The following is a 20428-nucleotide window of genomic DNA, read 5'->3' as shown; positions in this document are numbered from 1 at the left end:
GTGATTAAATGTTCTATTGGATAGCGACTTTAAAATCAGAATACAATGACAACATTTTGTTATACTTTAAATGGAAGTGTGTGTGGGTTTTTTTCTAGTGGAGGATTTTTATAAATTAATCATGTTAAGAGCTAGTAGACTGTTCCCAGGAGGACATTGGTTCTATACAGTGTCCAAAATTATTTGTTCTTTTTCTGGACAACTATAACCATGACTTTTTGTGATATCCATAACCTGTTTAATTGGAAGTATTTCAGTGTTACAAATTATCCTATGTCACTTCTTAAGTTTTTTGGTGTTGTTGTTTTTTCCCTCCTATACTATGGGTCCTAATTTGACTAGCCTTGATTTCCTCTGGTGGTAAGGGCTTTTTTATTTTGTTTTGCTTTTCTAAAGAGCTTTTTATTTTGATGCAGCCAATTAACTAGTCCTACATGGAGAGCTTTGGAAAGTCCATAAGCAGTCAAACTTGACTACAGAGCAAAGCACTTACTTGTGAAGGCAGCATAAGAGAAGACAGTAAAATTCTCCATGTGTCGTCTGTGTATGCTGTGGATCCTTTTGGAGCTTTAGAAATCCAGCTGTCAGCACTTCTTAAATCATTTTTGACTTGACATCATGAAAGTTATATTATGATTTGGTGTATTTCTAACTCAAAAAGAATCGGGAGAAATCTAGACAGAATAGAAAAAGTGAAGAATTTGCAGGATGGCTCTTGTAAGAACTTTATCATATGTCCTCTTAAAATGGTAGCCTTTCAGACATATTTATCATAACTTTTTGGCACTCAGTCTTTAGAAAATGTCTGTATAGTTATATGAGTGTCATCTCCTACCCTTAGTTTTAAATCGCAGCCAGAATGACATCAGGCTCTGCAGCTTTCTCATTTTTCATTTCTTTAAACTTCTTCACACTTCACTGGCAAGTGAGGTAACCTCTTTAAAATTTGAGGTAAAGGCCAGCTTGACAAACTTTGGCAGAATCCTCTCTTTTCCAGATTCTCATTTCAGAGGGAGAATATGTGATTCAGACATATTTAAGATAGTTTTCTTGTCAATATCATCTTGTGACACCTCTCTGTAAATGAGGCGGGATGTGTCATCTTCACATACTAATGTCTCATGACAGTTGGGTAGGTTCACCGTGTAGAAATCACCTCTGGGTCTCTTGAATCATTTCAGAGGTGCAATTCTATTTTTGATCACCTATTCAATTGAATTAAAGGAAATTATTAAGAATCTACTACATGTAAGGCATGAAGAGACATTTATAAACTATTCTGTAGTTATTACTATTAGCAACTTGTAACTCAGTTTTAAAATATGGGCAAGGCTTCTTTACAAAGCAAAATTAAATTGTCATAAGAAATATCGAGTTATTTTGAAATATAAAATGGGACTTGAGAGTGTGGGTAGATTAGAAATTGAGATGTGGGAAATATCTATATAAATGAGTTAGTTGAAATATTCTTAGGCTAGAAAGTATTATTTTGCAAAGAGCAAAATTAGGGCACCTGGATTTATAAACTTTATAATTTACTACTCATGTAAAGTGGAACAAGTTACTTAGTGTATTGGTTTTCCATTACTGCCATAACACAAAGTTAGTGTCTTAAAACAACACAAATTTATTATCTTACAGTTAATGGGTTAGAAGTCTGAGATGATCCTTACTGAGTTAAAATCTAGATGTTGCCAAGGTTGCATTCATTTCTGGAGACTCCAGAGGAGAATCCATTTCCTTGATTTTTTCTAGCTTCCACAGGTCATCTGTATTCCTTAGCTCATGGCCCCTTCCTCCATCTTCAGAGCCAGAATTGGGTTGAGTCCTTCTCATATCCCATCACGCTGCCTTTCTCTTTTGCTTTCCTTTTCTATTTTTAAGGACCCTTGTGATTACATTGGGCCCACATTGCCATCTCAAGGTCTTTAATTACATTCTACCTGCCATATTTTTTTCCATGTTAAGGATTAAAATGTGGACATCTTTGAGGGGCCATTATTCTTTCTACCACATCTGCCACATCTCTCATTTTAATTTTTAAAAATTTTATTTATTTAGGAAGACAGAGAGAGTGAGTGGGAGAGGGGCAAAGAGAGAGGGAGAGACAGAGTATCCCAGGCAGGCTTTGTGCTCTCAGCACAGTGCCCGATGCAGGGCTCAAACTCATGAACCATGAGATATTACCTGAGCCAAAATCAAGAAATGAAGGATCGAATGCTTAACCAACTGAGCCACCCAGGCACCCGTCTCATTTTAATTTTCTAATTGGTTCCTACCTAGCTCACAGGGTTCTTGTTTGTGGAAACCAGCTTCTGCATGCCGAAGTGCCTGGCAAATGCTGTGCTTTAAATAAAATGTAACTTTCCCCAAGAAAAAGATTTTTCAGAAGTAGAACATTGGAACACCCTTTTGTTAAGGAAACTTGAATTAAAAAGAACCACAGCAGGTGTACCAATACAGGGTTTGGAGAGAAATTCAGGGCATGCTGTCTTCAGAACACACTTTCTGTCTTCATTCCCTCCTGTCCTATTGTTTACTTTCCATTTTAGGTGAAAAGCTGTTTCAGGAAAACATGTTTTTTTATAATTCCTAAATTATAAATAGTGTAAATACCTTTTCTTACCCCAAAGATAAAGAGAGTTTCCAAAAGGGGGGAGAACAGCATAGTCAAAAGCTGTAGAGACTGCAAAGAATATGAGGATGAGGAAAAAAATATGAATTTTTCATCCAGGTTTCTGGTAACTCCTCTGAAAGTGATAAAAGTAGGTGGGCTGTAAGGGGTTAAACAGAGAATGGGTGGTAAGGTTATAAACAACAGAGGGTACAGATTGCTCTTGAGAAAGTCCTTAGAGAAAAACAAGAAAGTGAGGCAGTATATAAACATGAAAACAGTTCTTTCTATTTTCATTTGTAATAGCTAAAATTGAATAAGTGTTAAGTGACTCTGATCTGTTGAAAGAATTCATGAACCAAGATCAGAAAGTTTTATTCTGTCTTTGATTTGTTATTCTACACTGTTAACGTTGTATTTCTGACTCTTCTCATCACTACAAATCTTTGCTATTATTCCCCAAATGCTTTGAACTAGTGTGATTCATTCATGTCTGCAATGTCATAAATTGGAGAATGCGTAGGTTCTTCTTACCCTGATAGCGATAGAAGCACAAAAACAAAGACCATGCTGGGTATTTCTCAAGGGTGAATAATTTTTAGAAGGCAAGCTTTAAACTGTCACATTTCTGATTGTCTGTGATTCACACCAATATTGTGCTCTGTGATGGCTTCACTGAAAGGACTGTCATGTTCTATGGGGGACTCAGCCTACCTGCTCTTTTACCAGTAGCTGGTGTGAAAGCCTTGCTTGCCAATGGCTTGTTCACAGGAGGCAGGTCAATCTTTTGAAACCATAGATTGTTTCAGATAAGAGAAAAATATGTGAGGAGAGAAGTGATGTCAAGGGCAGTGCTGAAGAGCAAGAAAATGCTTGTCTGAGTTTTACCTGCAGCTAACATTGTTAACAATGATAGCAACTTAATGAAGCATGAAGTACTAACAGCATTAATAAGCTTGGGGAGGACCTTATTCATTCCAATTTGCATTCCGTTCACTTGTGTTGCTAGTTTTCTTAAGACTGAAGTAAAATTTTGATACCTTCTGGGCCACCAATGCCTTTTAGAATTGATAATTAAGCTGAAAGAATTATTAAGATCTACTTATTGAGCTCAGGATGCAGTGTATTCACAGAATGAAGCAGAGTTAACCATTTATCGTGATAATAAAGTACATTAAACATTTGATCAGTAAGAGCAAGCACTACATTACCAGTAGTGGTAAGATCATTGTGTATGAGAATCATTTATTAAAATAAGATGCGTTAGTAACACTTTAAATTGCGATTATAAAAATTTCCCAACATACCTCCAAAGAATTGTATAAGGAAGAATATCACAGACCTAGATGTACCCGACACTCACCTGGAAGAATGAACTCATGGCCTTTTCTTCTGTCACTTCTATACTTATCCATATCCTATCCTGCCCTCCAGATCAATTAGAAGCAAATTCTAATCATATCATTTTCTCTGTATAAATATTTTAATATGTATCTCTGAAGGATGCAATTCTTTTTTAATTTTTTTTTGCATTTTTATTTATTTTTGAGAGACAGAGCACAAGTAGGGGAGGGGCAGGGAGAGAATGAGACATAGAATCCAAAGCAGGCTCCAGGCTCTGAGCTGTCAGCACAGAGTCCGATGCGGGGCTCGCACTCACAAACTGTGAGATCGTGACCCGGCCAAAGTCGGATGCTTAACCAACTGAGCCACCCAGGCGCCCCTGGATGCAATTCTTTTGTAAATAAAATCATTGTCACAACTAAAAATTAATACTATTACTACTACTTTAATACTAACAAATATCCAGTCAGTTCAAATTTATCACATTTGCCTCCAAGTTTCTTTTATCAGCTATTTGGTTGAATCAGGGTGCATCTGAAGTCGCATACTGCATTTGATACGTCTCTTAAGTCTCTGTTAATCTGTAACCTCATTATTTTTTATTTCCTTGCAATTTCTTTCTTCCTTTTAAAATTGAAGTGTAATTAACATACAGCGTTATGTTAGTTCCAGGTGTGCAAAATAATGGATTCAGCAATTCTATACATTACTCAGTGCTCATCAAAATAAGTATACTCTTGATCACCATTCTCTATTTCACTTCTACCCCACTCACCTCCCTTCTAGCAACTACCGGTTTGTTCTCTGTATTTACGGGTCTGTTTCTTTTGTCTCATTTTCTTTGTTTGTCTATTTGTTTCTTAAGTTCCACATGAGTGAAATCATATGGTATTTGTTTCTCTTTGACTTATTTCACTTAGCATTATACTTCTAATTCCATCCATGTTGTTGTAAATGGCAAGATCTCATTCTCTTTTGTGGCTGAATAACATTCCATTGTGTGTGTGTGTGTGTGTTTGTGTGTGTGTGTGTGTGTGTAATCTTCTTTATCATCTTCTTTCATCTATGGATGGATACTTCAGTTGCTTCTATATCTTGGTTATTATAAACAAAGATCTAATAAACATAATGTTTTCATTTTCAAATTATGTTTTTGAATTAGTGTTTTCATTTTTCTTTGGGTAAATACATAGTAATGGTATTCCTGGATCATATAGTAATTTTTTTTTTAATTTTTGAGAAACTTCTATACTGTTTCCTACAGTGGCTGCACCAATTTGCGTTTTCACCAGAAGTGCACAAGGATTCATTTTTCTCTACAGTCTTGTTGACATTTATGATTTCCTATGTTGCTGATTTTAGTCATTCTGACAGATGTGAGGGGATATTTCATTGTGTTTTTGAGTTGCATTTCTCTCATTATTAGTGATGTTGAGATCTTTTTCAGTGTCAGTTGGCCATCTGTATGTCTGTATTCTTTGGAAAAATGTCTACTCAGGTCTTCAGCCCATTTTAATTGTATTATTACTATTGTCATATTATTATTATTATTGGTGTTGAGTTATAGAAGTTCTTTATATTTTGGATATTAACTCCTTATCAGATATGTCATTTACAAATATCTTCTCCTACTCAGTAGGTTACTTTTTGTTTTGTTCACAGTTTCCTTTGCTGACCAAAAGCTTTTAATTTTGGTGAAATCACAATAGTTTAATTTTTCTTTTCTCTTTTCTTTTCTTTTCTTTTCTTTTCTTTTCTTCTCTTTTCTGTTTCCTTTCCTTTCGTTTCTTTTTCTTTTCTTGAGGAGATATATCTAGAAAAATGTTTCAACAGCTGAGGTCACAGAAATTACTACCTATGTTTTCTTCTAGGAGTTTTATCAGGTCTCAGATTTAGGTTTTTAATCCAAATGGAATTTATTTTTGTGTGTGGTATAAGGAGGTTGTCCAGTTTCCCTCTTTTGAATGTAGTTGTTCAGTTTCTCAAGACCATTTATTAAAGAGACTGTCTTTTCCCCATTGTATATTTTTGCTTCCTTTGTCCTAGACTATTTGACCAAATAGGTGTGGGTATATTTTTAGACTCTCTATGCTATTCTCTTGATCCATATGTCTATTTTTGTGCCATTACCCTACTGTTTCAACTGCTACAGTTTTGTAGTATACCTTGAAATCTGGAATTATAATACCTTCAGTTTGGTTCTTTTTCAAGGTTGCTTTGCTTCGGGGTCTTTTGCGGTTCTGTGTAAATTTTAAGATTATTTATTCCAGTTCTGTGAAAAGTGCTGTTGATATTTTGATAGGGATTGCACTAAATATGTAGATTGCTTTGGGTTGTATGGGCATTTTAACAATATTTATTCTTCCATGGAATATCTTTGTTTTTGTTATCCCATCATAGTAAATAGTAGTAAATAGCAGTATCCTGTATAACTGCAGTTTTCTCCATGTTGCTTTTTTTATTTAACAATATATCCCTCCATATATTGCTCTTCCATGTCAAGTTTCGTTGGCTATTATTGCTTGTTAATTCTTCCAAATCAACTTTATAATCAACTTGTCCATTTCTAGGAGAAAAAAAAACAAAAAAAACCCAAAAAAACAAAACAAACAACAACAACAAAACCCACACACAAATCAAAAAAACCCCTAATTTTTTAATGGCAAAATCGAATTTCTTTACATATATATATTAACTTAGGAAAAGCTGAAAAGTAACTCTTGTTATTTTCCAGAACTAAAAGTTGAGATTTTTCTTTTTGCAGAAAGAGGTAGAGAAGTCCTTCAAATACTTTCCCGTGGACTGTTAAGCATTAATTAAAACCCCTTTAAAAAACAATTTCAGCATATAATTGAACATTTTATCTTCAAGGGATTACCATTAATCATTTGGCTAGATTATTATTTCTTAGAAATTTGGAGTGGTTGCATAATTCATTTTCAAATGTATAAATTTCTCATGAATTTAAGGTTAGTATAAAAAAGGCTGTTTTAGTTGAGGGTACAGTGTTTCTGTTTCTCTTACAACACACGAAGCACTTACCCTGAGTTGAAATCACACATTTTCTTACCTGTAACTCATTACATTGACGCTCAGCTATTGTAGTATACACTTGGAGTGGGGCATGTCAAGTAGAATAAATGGGCTGCCTAGGACAACTAAGTGACAATTGCAAATCCTTTTAGAATGTAAATGATTGTAAATGAACTTGTCTGAAAGGGACTATAAACAGACAAGGGGGCAATCCTTCTGGACTTCTTACCACATTTATTCTAGGTTTAGTGAAGTTTGTGCAAATTTACAGGAGACATAAAACCCAGAAAGTAACAATTGGAGGTATTTCTACTAACCTGCAAATAATTGGAGGTTAATTTTTTTTTTAAGTTAGAGCATCATTTAAATGCTTTTACTGTTGGAATTTGATTTAAACAAGGTCTAGTAATAAATAGTATTATCAAAATCTGTAGAAAAATCTCTTCAGAGCATTTTCAAGATTATAATGAGCCACTTCTCTGTGATTGCCCAGAAATTTTTGCTGGAGAATAAGAACTTGGTTACATGTGGTTTGATGAGAGCGGGTCTTTGAGTGAATCTTATGTTGTACTCAGACTTCCGATGAATTCCCTGCATTTGGCCTCTCTTCTCACCCCTGCTTCTCATCTGACCAGCCTCTGTGAGGTCCTCCTGAGCTTCTTCAGGGCTACAGCCACTCTGAGTGCTTAAGGCCATGACCTCTGCTCTCCCTCATCAGCCAAGTATCATGGACCTTCCAGATAAAATATGAACTCTTCTTGGAACACCTGGGTGGCTCAGTCGGTTAAGCGTCCAACTTCGGCTCAGGTCACGATCTGGTGGTTCATGGGTTCAAGCCTTGTGTCAGGCTCTGTGCTGACAACTCAGAGCCTGAAGTCTGCTTTGGATTCTGTGTCTCCCTCTCTCTCTGCCCCACCCCTGCTCATGCTCTATGTCTCTCTCTGTCTCTCTCCCTCTCAGAAATAAGTAAACACTAAAAAAAATAAAAAGAAAAGGTGAACTCTTCTTATCCATGTATTTTGGCTCTTATTGGGTTCTATTTTATTTCTTTTTTTCTCTTTTGAGGTCTCAGGTGAAAGAGCAGATGATCACGTGAACTGTACCCATCAGCTCAAACATATATATTATGTGCATATCTATACAGCTTCCCAGATTATTCCAGTGGATACTGAGCCTGGAAACACCTGATTCCTAAAGCCCTTTCTGGTTCTCAAAATGTGTAATCTCATTGTTTTCTGAATGCTAATATACCTGTATGGATAAGTGAGAGAATTTGACAAACTTACTAGTAGAACTAAGAATACAGGTGAGTTTTTAAAATATATTAGAGTTGGCATCACACCATGTAGAAATTTTAACATCCATAACATTGGCAAGAGCGGGTGCTATAATAATGCAAAGCCTCCTCATAATCAAGCGGTTTTGCTATATGAACAACTGTTTGCTATAGGAAGTCCACAGACAGCAATGTTGGGAGGGAGGTAGAGCCCAACAGTGAGAAGAATTTAGATGACCACATGTTGTTCTCTTGAGAGATTAGGAAAGTAAAAATGGAAAAGAGTAATTTAAGTCAAGTCCTATGAGAAGGATGAAGTTTCATCTTCCATAGAGAGTAACCTTTGTTAATATTTTTATGGCTTTCATGTGGATCAGGTCTATCGGAAACTAAGGTTCTATGGCTTTGCTACATCATTAAGGAGCCATACTTTGACCTAGCTCTCTTAACTATGTGCCAGTGTCACTCAAAAGTCTCAGTGAAATCCATAAAATTCAGTACTCTTTGGTAGCATTTTCCTAGATCTGTGATTCTTCTGAACACAAAGAAACTGGAATACAGTGGATTCCGGAGAGTCATAGAAGAGAATAATTTTTAAAAATCCAGACCTAACAATTCATGTGTTAGAAATTGGTTGTAGATGTCAGACTTATCCACATAGGTTATAGGTGAGCTAAGATATTCAGCCCAGGGCACAAGCTAGAATAGCGAGGATTACTAGGTTGCTCACTTTAGGCTGTGAGGTCTCCTCTTTTACCCCAGTACTGTTACAGTATTATCTTCTCTCAGCCATGATGGGCAAAACATCACTGCATATGTTCCTTGTTATTTTGGAACTGAAGGATTCTTCAGAAGATTCTGTTCACCAATTCCAATTCTCTAAATGAGATCAAGTTTTTAATACTATGCACATTAAAGAAAGAACATCTAATTTAATGCTGCATCTGTGTAGTAATTACAAGATATTTTCCTAGGTGATATCTGAATGGAATATGAAATAGAAAGTTGTCTTTGTTCCAGTAAAATGTCCAACATTTGATGTTATTTCAAAAGTTATTTGGATTTTTTGCAAGCCATGAAGTTTGTAAAAAAATGCCCGTGACAGAGGGAAAAAAATTGCGGTATTGTGTCTCACTAAGGTTCATCGAAGCCTGGCTGTCACAGAGTTTTTGTACTTCCTCTAATGAGGTGTTTGCTTTCCTTGTTGCACACCACAGATTAGGGTTTTGTTCATCTTTAAAAAAAAGGTTTTATAATTACTGATTTTGACAAGTCTTTATACTGGAAAACAAGACATAGTTAATAAAAGTGGCATAGGTACATTAGAAAATTATTCTATTAGGGTCATTAAAATGTTGTACTTAGAACATCACTGTTAAAATTTCCACAGTCATTCTCTGATGCCTTCAAAGAATACTACTATTCATTGTGTTTTTCAATAATGCTGTCTACCACATTTTTAAAAGTTTATTCAAAATACTACATGCAAGCTAATTTAATTAATTTTGCATGAAATGTGAAAGAATCCATAGAAAGTAAATGAAAGAGGGATATTGTTTTGAAATGGGACTCCTCCAATGTTCTCTAAGGCAGTGGCTGCTTTTCCATGTCACTAAATGCTGGCTGTTATATTGAATTATAGAAAGAATCTGTGGGGTTTCTAGTATAACTTTGTTTCATGGATTTCATCTACTATTCCAGAACCAACGCAGAAGCTCCTAAGTCATAAATCCACATTGTTGTGCTAGGAGAATTTGGACTCTTTCCATATTTGCTTGATGATCTGCTTTCTAAACAAAATTCTTTATAATTTCCGTGTATATTTTTCTTATCGGGCACCTATGATCTCTAATTATGCTTTGCTATTCCTCTTTTTGTTTTCCATTTAAAAAAAATACATGTGTGCAATTTTTTTTCCTGAATACTAATTTAAAATATTTACATAGATTCTTTTTCCAAAGAACATGCTGTGTTTTGTTTTCATCATTTCATTATGTCTTCCACGGTTTTGACTTTGGAAAATAAACATTGGGGAACAGAGGGTAAAAGAGTTGAAGCAATTTCCTTAGTTCATAGAGGCATAACATAATGAATACCCAAGTAACGTATGTCTTAGTTCTTGCAAGTGAAAAAATACTCTAGTGTTGACTGGGAATCAAGATCTAACAGAAAAAAAAAAGTGTTAAGCTAGTAGAAGTAACATGGTAGCATGTTACAGTGACTCTGGTTATGCAAATGAAAGTAATTAATATTGAATGCCCACTATTTCAAGAGTTATAAGGATTTTAGCATCTTTCAAGATATAAAAGCTATAGTCTCTGACCTTTCGGAGATCACAATTTAGTTATTTTAATTTTTTTTCATCATTTTACAGACATTGCTGTGAATAATTTAGCGTTATGAGAAATTAAGATCAGTGCTTTATGCTTATAGTAGAAAGAACTATCTCTGTGTTATATCAGATTAATCAATTGGTATGTTCCTCAATGAATTTATTTATAAAAAAATTCCATGTGCATGGATTGTTGAATACAGAATGTCTAAGAGAAATACTTCCTCATGAATAACACCAAAAACAATGCAGAAACCACAAATATCTTGGATAACAATTAATAGAGTATGTTTCTTCTTACTCCTACTCTTATTTTTTTTGATACTTTTTGATTAATTGTTATTTATTTAAAAAATATCTATTAAAGGGGTGCCTGGGTGGCTCAGTCGGTGGGGCGTCCAACTTCAGCTCCGGTCATGATATCACCGTCCATGGGCTCGAGCCCCACATTGGGCTCTGTGCTGACAGCTCAGAGCCTGGAGCCTGCTTCGGATTCTGTGTCTCCCTGTCTCTCTGACCCTCCCCCATTCATGCTCTCTCTCTGTCTCAAAAATAAATAAACATTAAAAAAATTGAAAATATCTATTAAAAACTAAGACATTTATGTTAATACAATCAATATAGCAAGATATTGGATGAATAGTAAAATCTCTTCTCCTTCTCGACTCCTTATCCTCAAACCCCAGAGGTGAATAGCTTTAACATGTATATGTATACCTTCCCCAAAATGTCAAAGCACATATGCACATACGTGGATATGTGTCTATTTGCACTTATCCTTACCTATATACCTTTGTAAATTTATATTTATAAGCTTATATTTATAAATTCATACTATTTATGAATTTGTATTTACACACTCATAATATTTCCCACTTGGAGTGATAGTCAGTAAAGCAGAACTGCCAAAGTCCCAACCAATGACAGCAGATGTCTTGGCTGTTCCTTGCTACACTGAGGTTAACAAGATGGTCTCAGGGGGTGAGGAGGCATTTGGGAGGCTTGGGCAGCAGCGATTTACCAACAAGTACAGAAGTATTTCAGAATTTTAATAACTAGTTTTTCCACAACTGTGCCTAAAAGACCAATACCGGTCCTACTTTCAATCATTTGATGGCTTGTGTTTCCTCTCCGAGCACACCTGTGCCCATGTTCTCATACACATCACAAAAGACCAGCATCAGCACTATTCGTGTTGTCCCCTTCTATTTTAAAACTTTTCATATTTTTAGGTTCATCCCTTTAGAGTTGCCTATGGACACTGTACATGCATTCATGAAGGGCTCATGTCAAAACTATGAAGCAGACGAAGTTTATTTCTAGAACATTTCTTTCAGAATTTCCTCTGTGTTCCCTCTGTGGTCCAGTGGGTCCTTTAGTCACATTTTTGTGGGCCTGTCCCCCCACTTGTACCATTCCAGTTATTCTAATTCCTCAGAGCTTAGAGTTTTCAGTCTCCCCATATACCATAGTATTTACTAAACAGAAACATATCATGTTGCTTTATTATTAGTATACTTTTTATGTGTCTCATTATTACAATATATTATCAACCCATGAATGGTAGGACTGTAATTTAAACTAGCTTATATCTATCTTTCTACCCAGGGCATTGCATATAAATGTCACTCAATAATGTTTGTGCATTATTCTTTTGGACTTCATTGGTTATGCACCTTCGCAAAACATCTAGAATGCTTACTTTTTATGCCTTCATACTTTATGTAGATTTCAAAATAAAGGTTTGCCACAATCCCCTCAATTTTCACCCTGTTGATATGTAGTAACTTCATGTCTTTCTTTATCTTCCTTTTTTAAAATACATGTTTACTTCTTGTTCAGAAAGTATAGTCACCCTTTATTTAATTTTATTTCAATCAGTTGTCTGCAGGTCCCAGAATTTCTTCTCCATTATTTTCTCTTTGGGTGTTGTAAAGTAATCGACATTTATTGAGTATGTACAAGTCCTTTTCCAGGTACTTTTTATACATTATCTCATTGAATCCACATTGTCTGTCAGTACTGTGCTTATTATTAACCCTAATTTGTAGGAAAGGAAGCTAAAAGTTGGGAAAGTAAAATCATCTGCCCAAGGTCACATAAATACTGAGAATACAATTTGAACACAAGTCTATGCCTCTGAAGCTCTATGTTATTTTTGCTCATCATACTAATTCCACCTACATGGTACTTTTCTGAGGATTAGGTGATATAAGTAAGTATATTTTCTAAACAATCCAACACTTATCCACACAAGGAGTTTCGGACTCATACTTTATATCCTCTAATACAGTAGGGTGAGTAAATTGGTGTTTAATGAATGCTTTAGGTGATCATGATTATAATGGAATTTAAAAAATCAGGTGAAATGATGTCAATTATTTGTTAGAGAACTAAAATCTAATCTTAACCCATTTCTTTTAAAGTCATGGCTGTCAAGATGAAACACGGCATTTTAGAAAAAGGTATTAAACATGAGCATGTAACAGTAAAATCATTTCAGAGAACATAATAGGGTTATAGAATAAAATCTGAAATAAAACTTACTGTAGCATTAAGCTCTATATTTGCAAAACAAATGGTGAGAATACTTTGGAATTCAAAGTTACGTGTTTTTGTGGTCACTCTTCTCCAGGTGTTCCAGATTGCTTATGTGATTGTGAAAGCAGCTAATTCCCCGCGGCCTGGAAACTGGATTTTGGAACGCTCACTTGATGATGTCGAATACAAGCCTTGGCAGTATCATGCTGTGACAGACACGGAGTGTCTAACACTTTACAATATTTATCCCCGCACTGGACCGCCATCATATGCCAAAGACGATGAGGTCATCTGCACTTCATTTTATTCCAAGATACACCCCTTAGAAAATGGAGAGGTAAGATGAGAAAACTCACCATAAGTACATTTCAGAGGGCAAAGTAGGCCTGTCAGAAAGATGTGAATATATCAGTAATTAATGTCAGGGAGATTTTAAAATAGGATTTAGCAGAAGTACATTTAAATGAGTTATTAAATAAAAAGGGAAAACCCAAGGTGATTAGAATTTTAACTACCTTCGTCCAGTGTGTGTGTCCCAACCTCAATAAAGATCAGAGAAGAAGAAAGGGTTTAAGTTGGAAAGTCAGTGATTAATTTTACATATTAAGAGACTTTCTTTTGACAATGAGATTGCTCATAATTGGAGAAAGATTGAGACCCTCAGGGAAGCCTTAGATCTGTGTATATTATGGTCTCAAGAAGGGGACAAAAGAGGGGCACCTGGTGGCTCAGTGGGTTAAGCATCCGACTTCGGCTCAGGTAATGATCTTGCGGTTTGTGAGTTCGAGCCCTGCGTCGGGCTCTGTGCTGTCAGCTCAGAGCCTGGAGCCTGCTTCGGACTCTGTGTCTCCCTCTCTCCCTGCCCCTCCCCCATTCATGCTCTGTCTCTCTCTGTCTCAAAAATAAATAAACATTAAAAAAAAAGAAGGGGACAAAAGACCTGAAATTTAGGAAGAAATATAATTGATATGAAGGACCTAAATCAAAGGGAATTGTGTTGGTTTTTGCATGTTTTTCTGCTCTTGCCACATAGGGAGGGGTACGGTTGGGTTATTTGTGTGTTTTTGGTCAGGATTTGCTTATTTCATGCTTAATTCAAAAGTGTTCAGCTTCTTGTAGCATCTTTTATCCTTGGTTAAGATTTTACATTTATTCAAATCATGGCTTCACCTGTTACCATCTGTATCATCTTGAGTCAGTGACTTAAGTTCTCTGTGCTTCAGTTTCATCTTCCATGAATCGGTAAAAATACTAATAGCCCTTATGCCATATAATCATTAAGCAGATTAAAAGAATCATTATATTTAAAGTGTTAGAACAGTGCTGACAGACCTGTATTAAGTGTTCTGTAAGCATGAACTATTTTTACTGTTGCTGCTGTAATAATAATAACTATTATTGTTAGTAGTCGTAGTATTGTAGTAGTTAATAGTAGCAGTCTCCTCTCAAATACCCAAACCTTGACTTAGTGATTCCCTTGCATTCTCTCATGGTATTTTCCTAATCTTTCTCTCTTCGGTATATGTGGCCGGGCTACTTTTGTCCTATCTGCTTACATGTATCTCAACTTATACTCATGTCTGATAGTCACTCCTCTGTAGTCCACACACCTGAAGGCAGTATCATTTTTTAAAGTCACATTTTCACTGAACCCATATTCATATTCTATCAGGCCAATCTCAGCCAGTTCAGGGTTATCTTTTGAAACACTTTTGGAGGAAGTTGTATTTTTGATATAAATTGGTCACACTCCCTTTTGGCAATATTATTCCATGAATGTATACTAAAGCCTCACTATATTTCAAATTCCATGTACGGAAATACCAGTTTCGGGGAAGAAAAATTCCAAATGGTGCTCTCAGCAGAGATCTCAATCTGCCAAATGACAAGGAGTCGAATGCAGTGAGTCAAACAGCTGTTCAACCTGCTTTGTGCCCAGAGGCATCCAATTCCTGGCCAGATTGGCCTGAGGATATAGGAGTAGGGAGTGTGTGCAGAGATAATGGATTTGAGTTGAATTTTTATTATTTTTCTCCTGGATCTAGTGCTTACCCAGAACTCATAATTATGTATTTATATTTATACTATTATAGAGCTATTTTTGTACCTGGAAAAAATGGTCCAATTCGGAAATTGGTTGAACAACATAAAAAGTGTCTTGGTAGATACATAACCTATAAGTTTACATGCATATCTTCAAAGCATGCTGTCCCTGCATTCATGGTGGTTCTCCATTATTTTAACCATGTCAGCCTGCCAACAAGGAACAAACAGATAGGTTGTTTCTTTGTTTGTTTAACTGGCTATATTGTTTTCACTCCTAGACACTAAAAACTAGTCTTTGCTGGTGACTATTAGAAACAACTTACTCAACTTTCTCTGTGGCATTTAGGTCTATTTCTTTCTTATAAGAAAGTGGATGAGGCTAGGAAAAGAAAGTAATTCAAAATATTTGAAATACAATGGTACTATTTAAGAGGAAAAATTAAACTTGGACCTCTCCTAAGATATCTGCTTCATTTTAAATAGCTTACTCTGTGAAACATGTTACTTTTTGGAATAAACTGGTCCAGGGGTGGTAGGTGATAAGTATTCTCCAAAACTTCCAAGTCAGTAGTAACAAAACTGAGTTGAGAATGAAGGTCCCCTGACCTCCCAGATTGATGTTTTTTTTTTTTTTCTCCATCCTCTAGTAAAGAATGGAAGTTGATTTTTCTTTTTTAAAGTTGGTAATTGATAAACTCAAGAGCTTAGAGGAGACAGAGATACTGGGTCCAGTATAAGTAGAAAGAATCCTAATTCTGGGGTATCACACTATAGAACAATATATAATATGAAGAATATAGAAGAATGTATTTCCCAGACCCATGACTGTGAAATAAATCTTAACTATCATTAACTTTTAGTTTTGAAATGATACTTTTTGTGTACCACCTGAAATATAATCAGTGCTTATGTTCAAAACTTCCCAGAGAATTGACATAATACTCAAATAAGAGAAACAAATATACAAACCAGCAAATGCAAAAAAAAAAAAAAAAGTATAAAGGCAACAATAGAAAGGTTTACAGAGACAAATTTCCCCAGCTGAGCCAAAGTAGCCGTCTCAGAAGATGACTTCTCAGAATACAGGGAAATCAAAAACAACTCTTAGTATCTCAAAAGTTTTAAGGCCAATATGTAAATTCATCTCTAATATGGGCTATGGGTTAAGCTAGGCATATAACACAATTTACCTCCAATGCTGATGGATAATTTTATTAGGTATAGAATTATAGATTTGCATGTTTTTTCTTTTGGCATATTTTGTTGTCTTCTGGTTTCCATTGTTTATGTAGAAAAGTTAGCTATTGAATAACTATCTATTGTCTATCTATTTTCTTTGATTTCCTTAAAGATGTTATCTTTGTTTTTGTTTTTCCATAGTTTTACTATGATTATCCAGATCTGTACTATGCAGTATAATAATCACTAGCTATATGTGGTTATTTAATTTAGATTTCATTAATGCAAATAAAATTATAATTCAGGTCCTCAGTTGCACAACCACATATCAAGTAGTCAGTAGCCACATGTGACTAGCAGTTACCACTTTGAATTATAAAGAATAGAACATTTCAATCATTGTACAAAGTTCTGAGCAGTGCTGCTATAGATGATTCCTTTTTATTTTCTGTACTAAGATTTATTTGGTTTGTATATTTGCAGAATTGTGCCTTTCATCAGTTCAGGGAATAATTTAGCCTATTAACTCTCCAAATACTGCTCCTTCCCATTCTGTCTCCTCTATAAATATAATTAAAAATAATTTGGAACTTCTCACTATATACACCATGTATCTTACCCTCTTTTGTATATCATCCTTTTGGCCTTCTAGTCTTTATTTTAGATATTTTCTTCTGGCTTACTTCCAGTTCACTAATTCTTTAGCTATGTAAAATCTGCTATTGAAACTATTCATAGGATTCTTCATTTCATTAGTACATTTTTTAGTTCTAGAATTTATCTTTGGTTTATTTTCAAATAGTTTAGTATCTAGTTTTATCCTGAAATTTTATATATTTATTTACATATTTAACAAAATTATATTTAATTTTTTAACATTTTCTCTTTATCTCCTTGAACATAAAGTAGCAATTATTTAAGAGTTTTTATTTGATAATTCAAATATCTGGCCTCTGTGGATGCATGTTATCTGTTTCATCTGCTGATTCTTTTTTATGATGTCTTATATCCTCAACAATTCTGATTATTTTTGCATAAAAAAAGTTATATTTAAAAATGTATGTATAGAAACAGTTTGAGGCCTAAGATATTATCTTTACCTTGTGAGGATTTTCTGATGCTTCTGCCGGGCAATGGCAATATGGATCATCTTAATACAATTGTAGGAATTCAAATTTCTGGGTCTTAGATGACTCAAAGCTGTGTTGTAACACAGTGACAGTTGCATTAGTTCTGGTTTACTTTAGGCTCCCTGTTTTTTTTTTTTTTTAAGTCTAAACCAAAGTATGCGGGATTTACCATAGTCCTGTCCATACAAGTTTTATGTCTTCCCAGAACATTAAGGCTATCAGAGCACTGCTCAGTCTCTCAACCGTGTCTTCTGGACAGGGAAATACCCATCAGACAAAAGCTGTCACAAAATACTAATTGCCTCTTTAGACATATTTCTTCTCCTTAATATTGAGAAGGTTATTTTTCACCTTCTTGATAACTCTCAGATGGCTTTAAGTAAATGTTTTTACATTTTTCTCCAGTTGCTGTAGTTATCATTGGTAGTATTGACACTAATTATATCAACTACCATAAAAAGAAGCATAGTCTCATACACACGTTTAAAAATTATTTTGGAATCATTTTAAATGCACATACATGTAAGAAGAGTACAGAGAATCCCCATTTCTTCTTTACCTGGCTCTTACTAATGTTAATATCTTACAAAGCCACCATGCATTTAGTCAAATGCAAGAAATTAACATTGTCAAAAACTAGTCAAAACTAAGAAATTAACATTGATACATTATTTTGATACATTGATACAAGATTTCATTCATATTATCATCAGTGTTTGTTTTGTTTTGTTTTCTGGGATCCAGTTTGGGATACTATATTGCATTTAGTCATTGTGTCTTCTTAGTGTCCTCTGATTTATGAAAATTTCCTAGTCTTCCCTTGTTTTTCATGACTCTGATCGCTTTTAAGAGCACTGGTCAAGTGTTCTGTGTCATATTACTAATTTTGCCTTCTCTAATGTTTTCTCATTATTAGACTGGGCTTCTGGATTTTGGGGAAGAGTACTAGGAGGTGAAACTGTTTTCTTACACATCATTTGTATTTCTTTTTATATGCACATCTCTCATCTATTTCCTCTTTTATTGGTTTATAAATCTTATTGTGCTTCTAGATAGATTTTTATTTTGGACAACAGTGTGTAAATATTCACTATGATTTGAAATATATTTTTTTGACTGAGCATTATGATCATTTTCTTCCAGCACTTCACAACAACCTTTAAATATAAAGTCAAGTCAAAGAATAGAAGAAATAATAATAAAGTATTTTTTAGGCCCATTCATGAATTCAGGTATTATAAAATAAACATGTCTCAATTTTAACCCACTAATTAAGCAATAATGTTTGTATTATAGGTATAGAATATTCATAGAATTAGTCTTCTGTGATGAATATGAAATCAATTGAGTCTAAGGTTTATTACATTGTTACTTGTCTGGAGAATTTTGGGGACATGTGTCAAAATGTTTAGAACATTCTAGAATATTATACTTCAGGTGAAAAGTTCATCTGTGTAGACCTGAAAGATACCTGAGGTAAATTCCTCATTGATCTATTAAAATCCTTTAAAATATCCTTTAACATCATGGCCTCCAACTTCAGCTTCTTCTGTATCCAAATTTTAATACTGCCTTTGTCCATATCATTATTAGAAACCATTTGGCTTTTCCTTCTGTTCTTTTGAATTTTAGTAGCATCATCTCTGCTTATATACTTTACTTTGGTTCTTCAGCCACCCCAATCTTTTCCCTACATTCTCTGGCTTGGCCCCTTAGCTGACCTCCAGCTCACATTTCCTGGAAGAGATCCACAAATATTGATCATGTGGGTTCACCAACAGGATACTTTAAGCAGCACATCCAGTCCCCTAGTATCTAGATTCAGCTACTTCCCAGGAAGAGATTAGTCCCATTGTCCAGCATCCTGGGCTTGTACCCAGAGGAAGAAGAGTTCGCTCTGAGCTATGAGATGATCAAGTCTCAGGGTCCAGCAAAAGAGAAATAATGGAGCATAATGGTGGTATAATAATATGACCCAGTATGTTGTTATCCAAGCTGTAAACAGAAGGAAGCTTTGAACAAAGGGCTTCAAGGATTTCCATTCTAGAAAAATTGTGTATCATCAATGCCATGAGAGGGCTTAGCAGGCAACATGTCTTGCCTTGTTTTGAGAGAATGATACTGAGCTCTGTCCGTAATAGGAGTTGTAGAGTGTGAAGCAACAGACCACAGGAGTCCTCCCTTACTTTTGAGGCCAGTCAAAGAGAAAAGCTTTGATGGGAACAGCTCCATAGGCATAAACCCTTCCAGCATTGCTTCAGGGAGCCAACTCTATCAGCTCAAGTACTGCCTCTGTTGGGAGCAGTTGCCCCAAGATGCTATTGAGAACTTCTAATAAGAACCACCCCTTAGAGACCACTGAAAATCATGCTTGTATCACTGGTTCCTCTCAAACTTGGTTTTATTTGGATATCATTGAGGGCATTTGAAAGAGCTATTTGTGGGTTCAGGGCTTATACTTCAGTAGATTTGGGAAGGGTTTAGGAAGTTCTGTGTATATTTAATTTTTTTTAATGTTTATTATTTTTGAGAGAGAGAGAGACAGAGACAGCAAGCAGGGGAGGGGCAGAGAGAGAGGGAGACACAGAATTGGAAGCAGGCTCCAGGCTCTGAGCTGCCAGCACAGAGCCTGATGCAGGGCTCTAATTCATAGACTGTGAGATCATGACCTGAGCTGAATTCGGCTGCTTAACTGACTAAGCCACCCAGGCGCCCCATCTATGTATATTTTAAACAAGTACTCCTGGTAATTTTGATGCCCCTCCTCCTAACTTATAGTTTAGACATTTTCAGCCTTCCCAAACCCTGGAGAAGAACTGATCATCAGTTATTTAAGGAAAGGGGATCAGTCAGTCATTCTAGCCACAATACTTCTAACTAAAGAGACTAATGTTTTTCTGTCAGGAAACATGATTAGCTTTGGTGGACTGAAT

The 20428-nt window shown here is 35.3% G+C and overlaps 1 protein-coding gene across 2 annotated transcripts in view; it reads left to right on the top strand.

Annotated features, from left to right (window-relative positions):
- Nucleotides 1–20428, top strand: part of LAMA2 (laminin subunit alpha 2) — a 606210-nt gene that overhangs the window by 180141 nt on the left and 405641 nt on the right. For both annotated transcript variants that reach the window (XM_053222255.1, XM_053222254.1), the window contains exon 4: nt 13235–13477. In XM_053222255.1, the coding sequence (XP_053078230.1) occupies nt 13235–13477 (243 nt within the window). The remainder of the gene's footprint in view (nt 1–13234; nt 13478–20428) is intronic.

Source organism: Acinonyx jubatus, chromosome B2 (genome assembly GCF_027475565.1).
Source record: "Acinonyx jubatus isolate Ajub_Pintada_27869175 chromosome B2, VMU_Ajub_asm_v1.0, whole genome shotgun sequence".
Classification (NCBI taxonomy): domain Eukaryota; kingdom Metazoa; phylum Chordata; class Mammalia; order Carnivora; family Felidae; genus Acinonyx; species Acinonyx jubatus.
This window is presented reverse-complemented; position numbering and strand designations above follow the sequence as displayed.